This window comes from Astatotilapia calliptera, chromosome 23, assembly GCF_900246225.1.
Source record: "Astatotilapia calliptera chromosome 23, fAstCal1.2, whole genome shotgun sequence".
Lineage (NCBI taxonomy): Eukaryota > Metazoa > Chordata > Actinopteri > Cichliformes > Cichlidae > Astatotilapia > Astatotilapia calliptera.
The window spans coordinates 5,981,165-5,995,680 of record NC_039323.1 but is presented as its reverse complement, the minus strand read 5'-3'; the positions used below and the strand labels follow the sequence as shown (position 1 = coordinate 5,995,680).

The 14,516-nt window shown below is 39.4% G+C and overlaps 1 protein-coding gene across 1 annotated transcript; it reads left to right on the top strand.

Annotated features, from left to right (window-relative positions):
• The first annotated feature begins 70 nt into the window (after window positions 1-70).
• Window positions 71-13,270, top strand: il12rb2 (interleukin 12 receptor, beta 2a). Its single transcript, XM_026158706.1, has 16 exons — window positions 71-432; window positions 677-870; window positions 1,507-1,767; window positions 2,274-2,397; window positions 2,499-2,689; window positions 3,200-3,342; window positions 3,688-3,829; window positions 5,560-5,624; window positions 6,272-6,470; window positions 7,655-7,837; window positions 7,963-8,061; window positions 8,163-8,309; window positions 9,096-9,227; window positions 10,112-10,208; window positions 10,290-10,377; window positions 10,464-13,270. Exons 2-16 carry the CDS (start codon window positions 810-812, stop codon window positions 10,902-10,904), a joined length of 2,373 nt encoding a protein of 790 aa, XP_026014491.1. The 5' UTR covers window positions 71-432; window positions 677-809; the 3' UTR covers window positions 10,905-13,270.
• The last annotated feature ends 1,246 nt before the right edge of the window (window positions 13,271-14,516 follow it).

The window sequence follows — 14,516 nt, the reverse complement described above, 5'->3', positions numbered from 1 at the left end:
GCAATCATTGTCACGTGTTGTTTGTCCGTCTGAATATGCTAAACACCACAAAATGCCCCACCCAAATCATTTATATATATTTTTTTTACTTTACAGTTAGTACTTTTGGTAATAACTGCAATAAAATAAAAATCGTGATTGAATGATTCGCTAAATCTTGGATGCACGTATTAGTAAAACAGACAAGTAGGCAGTGCTGATGTGCAGCCTGGGTGCGCACAGAAGCCTCTGTGGTTATCTGGCTTCAGTGATAATTTCTAAAGTAAAGGTAGACCAGTTTCAGGAGTTAGTTACCTCACATCAGGGGCGGCAGCCAGCCAACACGGAGTCTCCGCTCTCACGTTACCACCGCAGTGTGGACGCGCTCTCTCTCTAAATGAAGATGTTTAGGATCCGATACGAAGACGGCTAGAGCTACGAACAGCTTAGACGGTAACTAAAAGTTAAATTTGATGTTGAGATGTGATATTTGGGTGACTTTCAGGATCGTTTCTCCTGTTTTTAAACTACTATTGACTATATACTGTCCTCTGCTGCACTTGAACCATGCGTGTGATTACACTGACACTGGTACATGCCTCACAATGTATACATTTTATAAGTTACGACCTTATTGGCTGTATGAAGTGAACATTTCTAATCAATAATGTTATTTTGATTCCTCCCACCTCTACAGTCGCTGCATCGAAAGCATAAGAGATCGCAGGCATTTTTTTTTTTTTACTTCTCCTTTTTAAGGCGAAGCAGCTCCCGTGGCAATGGAAGAGACACTTAGACTGCTGTAAAGTTGCTGATGACTCGTGGCAACAATGTTGCAGTTACGGTCGGTCTTCGTCGCCGTTGCCGTGCTGGCCGTGCAGCTTTGCATTGGTAAGCTTAGATAAATGTGTGGATTCAGTTTTCTAACATATCTCTTATTTTCTCTTTATATATGTTGGTGATAAAAGTTCGATATCAGCAACACGATCAGTGGGTTTGTTTGGTGTGTTTTTTAAAGAAGTCTTAAAGGTAGTGATCTAGAATCTTTCCCATTGTCCGTCGTTTGTGAACCTTGTGGTTATGTGATAGTTTATATATGATAACTAATGTGATAACTGATATCCCGAAGAATATGCCTAGAAGAAGAACGTGTGGACAGTGTTTTTGTGTGCAAATGTGAAGATTGACATTTGAAATTATAGTTAAATCAGATTTTCACATAATCCAGATTAGCAGTTAATGTTTGGCTGTTTCTGCAGGTTCCTATGAGCCAAATTTGGCCTTGACTAAAGACATTGACTCAGACTGGCTCATCTTACATGAGCCAAGTGTCAGGCATAGCCCTGATTAACCCCAAATGTATCTGCCATCTGGGATATAACTTTTTTCACACACACACACACACACATATATATATATATATATATATATATATATATATATATATATATATATATATATATATATATATATATATATATATATGATCATGTTATTACAGTCTGTAAGCTGTTCTTTCTGTTTTAGGTGACAAATCCTGCGTCATCAGGTCGAGTACTGACTCTGTAGTGCAGCTAGGCTCCAGTTTTGAGGTGTTCTGCATCTTTAACCTGATGTGTACGGGTTCCATGTACAGTGGCCAAGGTCCCACAAAGCAGAAACACAAAGCACTGAATTCTACAACCATACATTTTAAGGTGGTGAACATAACAGAGAACAGAACATACAGCTGTCACTGTGAGAACCGTAAAGATCTGGACCCCTGTGGACTTGACATCTCAGCTGGATGTGAGTATTCAGTGAGCATGAAAGTCCCCTCTACTGAGACTTTTAGCCCAGGTTCATGGATTTTAGGCTCTCTATTTCTAATTAGAAAAAGCCAACAGATTGATGTTGAATAGACTGAAAAGTCCTGAGCGATGCTCTGCAGGGCAGGACTTGTCTTTCAGCTTGAGAACTTTTTATTTTAGGGTATGTTTAGCACTTCTAAGTTACAAAAGCTGTCAAAGGGTCATTTGGTTCTGCTTTTTTGTCTTTACATAATGTACACTCTGGTTGCATGTTAAGGAGTGAGCACAGCTAAGTGTCAAAGTTAGCTATGATAAGTTTCTTATTTAGTCTATATAGGATTTGCTAACTCAAGTGTGAAAATAAACTATTTTTGGTTGTTGTTGCTGTTTCTGACACATGCAGCTTGACATAAAAAGACAAATTACTACTTTTAGTATTGTTTATGCTTTAGCTCTCCGCTCAGTACTCAGTTGAGTATTTTCTCTGTCTTCTTTGATCTCCAGACCTACCAGATCACCCTAAAAACATTTCATGCATCTACAAAATCGTAAAGAATGAAAGTGGAGTTGTGGTCTGCATTTGGAACAGAGGACGGGACACTAATCTTCGAAACAGTTCAGCGCTTTGGTGAGTCACCACCATACTGCTATAAAAACAAATATTCTGCTTGTCAGTTTTGCCTTCAAAACACATCGATAACAGTTTTTTCTGTCAACTGAAACTTTCAGGGTGAAGGGGGTCTCTGGAAGTCACTCGGCTGGATCAACGTCATACAAAGTCTCCGATAAGGGAACCGAGTTGCTGTCGGTGAATTTCACTGTCTCCAGATCAGTCGAGCTCATCTCAGTGTGGGTTCAAACTGAAAACCCACTGGGTTCTGCAAACTCGTCCATCATTAACTACACACTCAGTAAAATTGGTAAGACTCATATAAGTTACCATCAACTGGAGACCAATGACTCCAGAGATGAAACTTGTGGGAAAAAAAAAGAAAAAAAAGCAAGAAAAGATTTTCAGGTTGACTGAAGGGTGTGACAACGTAATGATGCTGTGGGTAGAATTTCACGCCAACTCTGCAGTGGAAACTGTTCTATACTTCAATCTTGAAGTTTATGGTTACTGATGATCACCCATGCTCTTTTCCAAATCCTGCCAATAATAATCCAGAGGAATCCCAGAAAGATGATTCTGCTCACACCGATGTTACGTTTTTAGCTCGGGAAACGTTTCGTCACTCATTCAACGGATGAGGGATGAAACACCTTTCCCACTGAAAACGCAACATCCAGATGGATTTCCTTACACGCTGGATGGAGCATGCATCAAGACAATACATATATGGCAAATATTAGGAACCTGTTTTGTTTTAGTGCTGTACAAAATGTTTGTTTTTGTCATTTATGTGACCACTTTGCGTTGATCCGAACAGTGATGCCGTCGACTCCCGTTCTGGGCAAGCCAGAGTGCTACTCCCGGAAGTGCATCATGAAAGTGGAGCAGCCTGTGAGGACTCAGCACTTGGAGATCCAGTACAGGGCAGAAAAGCAGACATGGACAACTTATCAGGACTCAGTAAGACATTTTAACTCTTCAGAGTTTGAGAATTTAGGGACTTTCAGTGAGAAAAGTAGAAGTCAGAGATATCACATGAACCTTTGAAGATATACAGTTAGACCAAATAGGTCTGTTACTGATTCAGATCGAGAGGCATATATGAGTAGCAGGACTGATATGAGTATAAGTGAATTGACAATGATGCTCAAGTCGTAAAAACAAGCTGGAATTTGTCCTTTTATCTTCTCTCAGGTGTTCTTACAATGGGTTAATTCGCGGATCACTTCCACATGCAAAACTCATATCTATATGGCAATCTGAGGTTATATAACTGAAAAATATGTATTTATTATTAACTTACAGGTTGTGCAGATGAATTCCTCCCACTGGTCCATCTCTTCTCTGGAGCCCTACAGGTTGTACCATTTCAGAGCCAGATCTAAATTCAGCACCGGCCTGTGGAGTGAGTGGAGCACAAACATTTACGCATGGACTCAAGAGGAATGTAAGTACTCATGTGTTAACCTGCAGCTCCGGAAGGCTGTTTTAAGGTCTGCCTTTGCGTATTATGAAGCACTTCCTGACACTACACATTCTGTCTAGAGACGGATAATAAGGTACAGATACAGTATATCTGTGGCGCTTTATCTGTGCAGACCATCAGATAATACAATTGTGCTTCCTCTCGGTTTCTGAGGCACTTATCTGCTCACCACTGGCTGAGCCACTGAAATGGGTCTTACTGTGCTGAGAACAAAAGCAGCTACTTCCAATACGATGTATGCATGTTTTCTTAAATTGCTAATTTAATAAATATCTTCAGGAAATATTTATTGAGTGTAATTATAAACAAGTTCAATAGTGAGGCACAGGGAAGAAAGGTGAGGCTGTGAAGAAGACCATGATGCTTTATGGGAAGTATCGCTGCATTTTTTAATACTGATGGTGTGAAGATATGCAGGCCTCTGTACATATATGTAAAACTATGAATGTACAGCAGTGACAGATCATCATTTTCCATGAACGTCAGTTTGACAGAAAGGTGAAGCAACGTTTGTGAAGAGTGTCTTGCGCGCCTTCTTCGAGCGTGTGTGCATCAAACACATTAATTGCAGTTTGTCTTTCTTCCTCATTTTTCTGGACAGCAACGTGCTCTCTGGACCTCTGAAGAAGGCTATTTTGACTCCACACATTAAATGACCACAGATGATTATTATCATGACATCAAAGGCACAATGAAAATCAGCTTAGAGAGAAACATGACCCAATATGTTGCCTTTTCTTGTGAAAGTGGATCATTTCATAGGTGTTTTCATTTTTGCACTAGGCAGTGCTGTGATATCCTTTTTTGTGGTTGGTATCTGTATTTGAAAATATAAACACTCTGAATAGAAACAACTGAAACTGGCATTTAAAAAGTTGCAAGCGGCCAACCCTGAAATCTCATTTTACAACAGCACTTGAACTCATCAACAGGGAACCATTGTGACCATGTGACTGCTGTGTGTTCTCATTAATACTTAAATTTTCCTTCTTTTGAGAAATTACTGGAAGTGAAAGAAAGTAATAACTGGCAGTGCACTTTGGAATAGGGTTGACGCTAGCATACATGCGTCTTCTAGGAGGCAATGTACAAAGCACTCCCTCTAACCTCATTTACATTTATTTTACCACATCTTCCTACATTTGTACACAAATGACAGGGTGAAGTGACCTTTTCTTCCTCACTGGGTTACAACATCTCATGTACGGTCACACACTGCTGCCAGAGTTACTGTAGAGGAAACCACCCTCCCCTGTGTAAGACTTTAGCAAGTTTGGTTTAGACAGAACTTTCCAAAAGCATCACAGAGTTTGTGAATAAAGCCTCATAGAATTAATTTTAATAATGAATAACCACAGTTTGCACCAACAGACCTTTTAACCACACTGTTTGTGCATTATTTTCTTTTTTTAATTAGATAAGGACTTTGATTCAAATAACACGGGGTTTCTTGGAATTGCTACTCATTACTGTCAGAGTTAAGATGGAAAGTTTAACAGAGCTGCACAATGGATGTCTGTCACTTTTTAAAATATTTCAAAGCATTTCATCACTGATAAGGAACCATCACACCGTTAATGCAGATGCGCTCATTTACTGAAATGAAAACCCACCCAGTTCACTAGCTTCTCTTGCATGAATTGAGTTAATATGTCCTGGTAACTTACTGCAGTTTGTTTTGTTTTTTTTAGCCCCTGCCAAAGAGCTGGATGTGTGGCTTGCATCTGATTTTAAACACATGAAAGTTTACTGGAAGGTAAGTCTTATTAGAAAACTTATACAGTTTTCACTGTTTATTATCCTTAACATGTTTGCTGCAGAGCTGAATTACATGAAATTGCACTGCACTTGACACACAGCACATAGCGCTGCTGTGTGTGCTTGAGTCTGAGGGTTTGAGGTCTACATGTATTCCCCTCTCCCCGTTCTGTGTGTCTGTGTGGGCATGTGACATTGTAACCATAGTAACACTTTCTGATCTTTGTGCTTTACTACTACTACTTTATTCTGCAGACTAAATGTCAACAACTGACCACCTCTGAGGTGTGACATTCACACTCACACAATCACCACTCTGGACCATACACACACACACACACACACACACACACACACACACACACACACACACACACACACACACACACACACACCTCGAAACTTTCAATGTCACATAAAGACACTGAGAGACAAGTGAAACCTGTCAGCAGATACCACAGTTTCAGTTTACAAGAAAGAGAGGAGCTGAACAGAAATGATGTGTCTTACATACTCATCTTGCTGTGATGTTGATTTTGAGCGGCATCTAAATCCCAGGCTTGTGTAATCATTTCCTTTGTCTGGTCTGCATCCTCCAGTCATCAAAAAAACTGATGTGATGCTTTTTTATTTCTTTGATTTCAGGAGATGAACGTTTCCGTCTCTAGAGGGAAGATCCTAGGATATGAACTCAGCATTTCTAGCTTTAGTGTCATCACCAACGTCAGTGCCAATGAAAGGAGTTGTCTAGTTGAACTTTGTGCCAGCTGTGATGTGACAGTGAGGGCTCGCAACTCCAAAGGGCTGTCCCCTCCTGCCAGAGTAACAACCCGTCGTACTGAAGGTAAAAAAACAAAGACATTTGACATATGATTCAGTATCTCTTTTTCCATCGTCTGTTCTGCAACCAGAGCTTCTGTGCTGAAACACTGATATGTCTTTGTTTGTAGTTATCTGGTTCACCAAAAACATATTTGGAATATGCTCTTCAAGGACAGATCTGGTCTAAAATTAGACCAAATTCGACTACAGCAAAATCCCCCCTGCAGTTTGAGTGAATGGCACTGATGGTCTCGTTACAGTGCATTCAGGCCACAGTGTCCTCACCTCGCCACTGAAAAAGCTGCTCACGAACAGCTGGAGGAATGCAATAAAGAGTCTGTCATATTGACCTAGCATTCAAACTCTCCAGATCCCAATCTTACTGAGCACCCATGCAACAAGTCCGGCCCAAGCAGTAACCCTAGAGTGTCCAGGTGCCTGTGGCTGTAAAGCATTTTTATTCCTCATCCCTTGTCTCACACAATAAAACAAAGTCCCAAATTTTCATTGCCTTTAGTTTTCAAAACTCAGCATGGACACAGAGACTTCTCTAAAGTCTGGCTTTAACTTAGCGGCTCTTTAAGATAGTAAAGAAAAGGTGTGATTTGGTGGGTGGGACCACAAGGAAATTAAATCCAGCTACACCAAAGACAACTTGTGACTTGGGGGAAGGGCGTAGAAGGTGACTCTCACTCCATTAGTTCCTTTTTCCCAGGAATTAATTTTCAGTTTCGCATAGGGAAGATATGACACAGTGTATGTTAATGTCACCCTATAGATTAGATATATGACAATTTTAGTGTTCCTGCGTGCATGTTTTCTGGGTCAGATCTGTGTTGATGGCATGCTCGATCTGCTCGTATCAGGCCAGGTGGTTGTAATGTTGTGCATTATCAGCGTACACCAACATGTTGAGGCCCTCCACAAAACAGGGGCAGTTATTTATGTAATAATTCAGGTTGCAGTTCACCTTACACGTCTATTTGTTGCAAAAAATAAAACAATTCCTAACTGCCCTCGTGAAAAACTTTTCCCAGATGGTAATTCTGCCTTGTTTCTTTGTCAGGAGAATTATAAAAATCCACAGTCTGGTTCCCTTTCTTTTAATTTTAAGTCTTCTCATTAAAATGTTACAAATGTATTAGTAACACTGGTCTATGCATTTGTGAATTACGTGACTACATGATTGCCTTGTTTTCGCTTCAGCCAAATCCCCTAACAACTTACAAGTAACAGCCAACAACTCCAATATCACCATCTCCTGGACAAAACCTGAAACTGCACCACCACCGACCACATATGTAGTGGAGTGGTACCCAGATGGCAACAAGTTGGAGGAGCTCAGATGGGTCAGGCTGGGCGAGAACAAAAACCACGCTGTCATTTCAGGTAGGAAGTGAAAAATGAAGCAGGAGAAAAGCAAAGCCTCTAATGAGTGATCTGTCACTTTTTTAAAACACACATTTTGCACATTTCTTTTTTCTCTTAAAGTGCTTCTGTCCTCCTTTCTGCAGATGTCCACCCATATGAGTGCTATGACGGAGCGGTGTATGTGCTCTATAATGAGAGTTCCATTAGTTGGAAATTTAAAGGTGTTGCCACTTTGGAGTCAGGTAAGACATACAAAACAGTCAATATTCCTTATTAAATATTAAATATTTTGTTAATGGTCATCATATTAAGCAGTGTTTTGGGTTGTGCTTGTGGTTTGCAGCTCCAGAAGCCGCCCCACGTGTCCAAGAGAAGGTTGAGGGAAGAAACAACGTGAACATTACCTGGAGTGAGCTTGACAGGAGTCAGCGCAGGGGTTGCATTACCAAGTATACTATCTATTTGGAGACCATGGGGAACACTAAAATCTGTAAGGAAGAGTTAAACTGCAGTTGTTTTATTTTACTGACATTTTCAGAAAAGGCCAAGGTGAAGAAAATGAGAATGCTAAATCGAAGGGACCACATTAATATTTTATTCAAAAGCTTGTTATTTCAATATGGTTCCAGGCATTAAAGCATTTTTCTTGTGAAGCGATGTAACCAAATGAAACATAAGAGAACAGATGATTAAAAAAGCATACAGATCATACAGAGGATTCATCAGCCATTAGTTTGTGAAGTTCAGCATTTCTTCTGTTGCCAGCATGCCGTTTGGAAACCGGACACAATGAGTGAAGGGTGGGCCTCACAAAGAAACCACAGATTGCATGTGCATCTATAGAGTTGTGACTTATGAATCACAAGACAGCCACACCTTAAAGTGTAACATTTACCCAGTTTGTGCTACTTAAACGGGTCAGTGTAAGCATAGACAACCAGACCAACCTCACCCCGGCCGCCTCCTCCAGCTCTTCTGAAGAGGGATGCCAAGCTGTTCTCAAGCCAACTAAAATATATAATCTCTCCTGGGTCTACATCAGGGCCTCCTACAAGCTGGGAAGCCCCAAAACCTCACACCTGTGAGGCACCTTAGCCAGACTTCCAAACCACCCCAGCTGGATCGTTTCAGTGTGGAGGAAAAGCAACTTTATGCTGAGTCCCTCTCAAATGACCGAGCTCTTCTATATACAGTCAGTGACTGAAACATATTTAACAGAAACTATGCACACTGACAAAATGTTCTGCCTCTGCTGTATGTGTTTATACATTTTCAGACTCTACGCCAGCATCAGAGAGGACGTATATAATTAAAGACCTGCCTCCAGCAGAGTACAGACTGTGGATGAGTGCTTCAACAGCTGCAGGAGATGGTCCTGCAGGTCAAAAGATCAAGTTCTTCATTGCACGTAAGCAGCCTCTTTTTTACACTTAGTTTCTTTCAGGGAGGAGTTCAATCCCACTCTTGGGTTTGTAGAGTAAATCTGAAACTGCACTAGTGACACGGTAAAATAGGAGGTCTGCATGCCATGCAAGCTATTTCCAATGCAATCATTTTGCTAAGCTAAGCTAAGCTACCTGGTTGTTGAGTGTTGCCTTGAATTTAACAGGTCTGTAAGAAGTTCATGTCAATGATCACATCTGTAGTACTGTGTTAATATTAAATAAATAAAAAATAAAATATTAAATAACTTATTATCACTAAATTTATTATATACAAGTAATTGTAAAGTTTCACATTAAAGCTTTGTTTTAAGTGAAACTGTTTAAAAACACACTATTATACTAGTATATACTATACTATACTCAGACTGTTTGCTTTTTGGTTTTCAATCCAAGTGATCTTCGTTAAAATAGTCCCTGATACTGATGTATAATTTTTTTTTAAATGTACATATACAGTAATGAGGAAAATAAATTAGTCACAGCCTTCTATGCAGTCCTGTGAGAAAATAAGTCCAAACAATGACTTAGTGTCTCATAACTATTATAAGCAGCAGTAAACCTATTTTCTGTATGACTCTTCTTTTTAAAGTTGCTTCAGTTCATTGAAACTTGGCATTTATTTATACTTAGCTTTCTTGAAGTACTTCCACCGCATCAGTTGGGTGGAGAACTGGACTGTGGGCCTTTGAAATACCTAATGCTTTTACTTTTCAGCCATTCTGTTGTAGATTTGCTGTCCTGTTGCAAGAACCTGCAAAGAGTTAAGCGTCCTAGACGCGCTGTAACAGAGGAAATAAAGGTGTATTCCGTGATCTTACATCTTTTTATTTTGTTGCCACTGTTGCAGATGACACCCAAGCGTTCCTCCTACCGGTGTGTATTATCAGCTCCGTGGCTGTGGTGATTCTTGTGTGTTTGTACCAGAACTCAACCGTAAAGCAAAGGTACATGTGCAACATAAACTCTATAACGCAGTTACACCTTATTATTTTGTTGCTATAAAAAGTTTTCTCCTTCTCCCTCAGGTCTTGGGAGCTTTTTCAGTGTTTCATGCTAGATGTTGTGCCAGATCCTGCAAACAGCAAGTGGGCCAAAGAGTATACCCAAGACAAGGTAAACGTATAAAAGTTAAGAAGAATTCAGGTTGGACTGCATCTCTTATTGTTCGTCATTTGAGCTCGTGTCTCTGTTCCAAACAGGGCAACATGAACCTGCCGCTCCCACCATGCAGCTCCAGTGAACCCAGGGAGGAAGAAAAGCTCATCCTGGTGAATGTGGAGGAGCTACCCAAGCAGAACAGTGAATCTAGAAAACCAATCTTGCGTATGTCTCCTTCAACCAGGCTGAGCTCTGAGACTGAGCCGGAGTCGGTCATTCCAACCACGTACATTAAGAGTTTGTCCCACGACTCAGACAGCTCCGATCACACGCACACGTCTCTGGACACAACTGTTGATTATATTTCATCACACGAGCCTGGAAATTTGGACGAGGAAGATGATGAGGAGAAATGTGGAGAGTTTCTGGACATGCCTTTCATCTCCAATCACAACATCTTCATAGAGCCGCTGGTGTTTGGAGGGAAGCTGACTCTGGATGCAGTGAAAATTGACTGCAGTGACTTCTTTCAAAACGCTTAGTAAAACTGAAAGCAAATGAAACCTGCTTTTAGAGGACGAATGCTGATAAGCCAACAGCCCAGAAACAAAGAACTGCATGAACTACCTCCATGCTCACTGAAATCAGAGAACTTTTGCTTAAGTCTGAGCTTCAGTTATGCAGTAACAATTTTAAACCTAAAGGGTATTCTTTTCATGTCATGCATTACAATTGTTTTCTCTTCAAAACGGCAATGGACACACTAATCGCTTGACTACAATTAACAGGACAGGCTTGCAAGAGATGTTGTCATTTCTGATCTGGCTGAAGAAATTTCCAAAGGCCCAATCAGACGTTTCATAGAAGGAGAAGCAGAGAGATAACTTGGTTCCTGATGCAAAAATAGATTTCAGACATAATCTGCTTTTCTGTTTGTGCTTTTCCTGCTATGACATGTAGACATGTCCTCTCCTTTGTAAAAGATCATCCCAAATGCATACTCTGTTATAGCCTTGACTATCCCGTGCATATGCATTTATCCTACCTCAGTCTTAGCTCATCTACAAAAGGAGGAGGTTAAACTGGACCATTTGGAACTAACTGCAACTTTTTAACTTGAGACAAATTCAACAGCCCAGCAGTGTTGAGAGACAATAGCTAATATTAGCCTGACAACACAAAGCCAGTAAAAACATGCTGATGTTTATAGAATATGATTACTACACTCAACAAACACTTCATTAGAATATCTGTATATCTACTTGTTTGTGCAGTTATGGAAACAGCCAGTCAACTTGGTACAGCATACACTCCTGCAGATAAACATTCAGGAGTTTCAGAATGAGGGAAAGTATGATCTTTGAGACCAAACACGATTCTCTGTTTCAGGTTTTCAGTTTACTCTAATACCAAAAAATCGTGGGAAAAGCTTTATCTTATCTCTGCACTGAGCAGAAAACCATCTTAGACATGTCGGATTTCTGCATCAGGAATCAATTCTGTTAGCTGAAAACAGAAATCTGAAACTGCAGCCAGCACAGGCTCACCAACACTGGTAAACACCGTGTGCCCTGACGATTATTCACATCTGCTGAGGCAACAGTTGTAGGATTCATGTTCCCAGCTTGCTTTGAGTCAAACACCTGACAACAGTTGCGCAGTGACTTTGGACCCTGCAATCATCTCAGGACTTTATGGTGTGCATCTCTTTCTGGTCACAATTTTCTACTTTTAATGCTAAATTCAGCATGTCACAAAGCAGAAGTTACCTTTAATTGTTTAATTAACGTGATAAATTTAGTGGCCTCCCCAGTCCCCAGATCAACATCCAGTAGAACACTACTAGCTCATTAAGAAAAGGCAAGTAATAGCAAGAATATGTATCTGATTAATATAAAAATTATGTGATGCATTTCTATCAAACATGGCAGAAACAAAAAAGGGATACTTGTAACATCCACATTTATCAGTTCTATCTTAATTTAAATGACAATTACCACTGAACACAAAGTAAAGCTGAATCAGATACATTTTGCAAAGATGTAAAAGTGACAGATGCCATCAGAAATAAAGTCTTTAAAGCCGCAAACATGAACTTCATGAGAGGGTGAAAGAAAATCAAAACGAATATATTTGGATGTGGATATATTTCATATATTCATTTATATTTTCTGTTGTTCCAGGGCTGGCATAGCAAAGAAAAAAAAAAAGAGTAAAATTTGATGAATGTACAGTGCTATTCTTTTATGTTTTTCAAAACAATCTTGTGTTTTGAGTGACCTCTTTGATGATTTTGCACCCTTTGACTATGACTGTCTTTATATGGGAATCGGCGTAGCTCATAAATATATACTTAATTTACTTCGATGTCAATACCAATAAATGAGTTCATCATTCAGACTTTGTATGGGGTTTTTTTTCCTGGATGTCATATGGTCCACTGACTCCAAAGATTATAATTGTGGTGCCAGAGTCGTACAAAGCAAACCTAGTTTAGTAACAAGAACACCCAGAGAGCACTTCTCTGATGTTTAATCATATATTTATCACAGTATGATGACATCATCTGTTCTCTCATCATTTGTGCTGACGTCAGCATTGTTAATATCAAAATCTAGTTTAGTATATTAATCTTTTTATGTCATTAGGAAGTCATACAATGTTAGATTGAAAAAAATGTTTCAAAGAATTCAAATAAAGACTAATTTAGTATATTCCTGGAAACTAAAAGCTTTTTCCTAATTCATGTGACCCTAAACGTTGATCTAGGACCTTGAAGCATTACATACAGAAATGGTGTATTTTACTATCTTTACCCATATGATGGGAGCAATATTTGGCTTCTAAAAGCTATAAAGGTTGAATAATGAAGGTCAAGGTCAAATGAAGCGTACAAGGTTGAAATCTCTGCTCAGATTCAGTCAAATCAATCTGTCAAAATAAAAAGAAGCCACGAGTTTCTCATGGTAAATAAAGTAATCAGTAATCATTGAGTCAGTAATCTAGTCTCATGATGCACTGAGGGGTTTTTTCTTCCGTCAGGTGATGTTCTTTATACACTTCTCTGCATTTAATCACTGCTTATTATTCATCTCTGACTCTTTTCCATAGTGTGTCTTGGTCCTGTTTTCGTCCAGACCCCAAGCCGTCACAGCAGTTGGCTGCCCTTTCCTGAGCCTAGTTCTGTTTGGTTCCTTTTAAAACAGTTTTTCTTTCTCACTGTCACCAACGTGCTTGCTTATAAGGTGAGTTATATGAGTGTTGGGGTTTTCCGTGTTCTTTGCTGCTATATGAAGGAAACTGAATTGAATCTCATCTTAAACCAAGCACTTTGCAACCTGTTCTAATGGAGCCTACCTCTTATTTTGTATACATTTTTCCTGTTGTTTATTCTTGCTGTCTTACTATTTATATTTTAAACCTGCACAGCTGGTGTTGAGCACTCACAATTTTGTTGTACATGGACAATGACAGTAAAGGGCCTTTCTATTCTATTGTAGAGTATGCCTTCCACTTACTAAATGCAAAAGAACCCACATAAGCAGTAACTGAAGCTGCTGGCAGAATCTCTAAAGGGAGGAGTGTTTTTATTTTTTATATCTATATATCTATATATATATTTTTTTTTTTTTTTAATTTATTTATTTAGATTTAAAGCAGTCTAATTTTGAGCCTCTGAAAAAAGGGCCTATTATTTATTAAAACAGTTAATGAAATACTTTTGTTAAATTCCTCAAATTAAAGCTGAAAGTCTGCTCATCATTAACAAATATCATTAACAAATATCTGAGTATTGCACTTGCAGCAAAAACACAAAAGCTGTCTTTCCCCAACAAACTGCATTCTTTAAAAGCAGTAGCAACAATTTCCCTTCAGGGACAAGTAAAGTATCTCTCTACAAACTCATTTCAAACATGGTCAGGGTTTTAAAAATGTTTCTGTATGTAATAGTAACTCCAGAGCCAAAAATACAGGATGCAATCTGATCTACATGTTTGGTTTCAGACTATAAGGACTTCTGGCTTCATCTCAGCAAATTAGCATCAAATGATTATCCCAGACACCACGCTGGGTCTGTGCACAGGCAGCCAATTTGTTCACATCTTTTGTTTGCAAAAGCCAACCTTCAGGACAAAACTGGCCTAAAGGAGTGA

What these genes read in the sequence shown, in the direction of transcription:
- il12rb2 (XM_026158706.1), top strand. Translation starts at nt 810, where the DNA reads ATGTTGCAGTTACGGTCGGTCTTCGTCGCCGTTGCCGTGCTGGCCGTG. An exon ending in ACTTGACATCTCAGCTGGAT is followed by an intron (nt 1,768 to 2,273) that starts GTGAGTATTCAG and finishes TTTGATCTCCAG; the next exon opens with ACCTACCAGATCACCCTAAA. An exon ending in AAACCACGCTGTCATTTCAG is followed by an intron (nt 7,838 to 7,962) that starts GTAGGAAGTGAA and finishes TCCTTTCTGCAG; the next exon opens with ATGTCCACCCATATGAGTGC.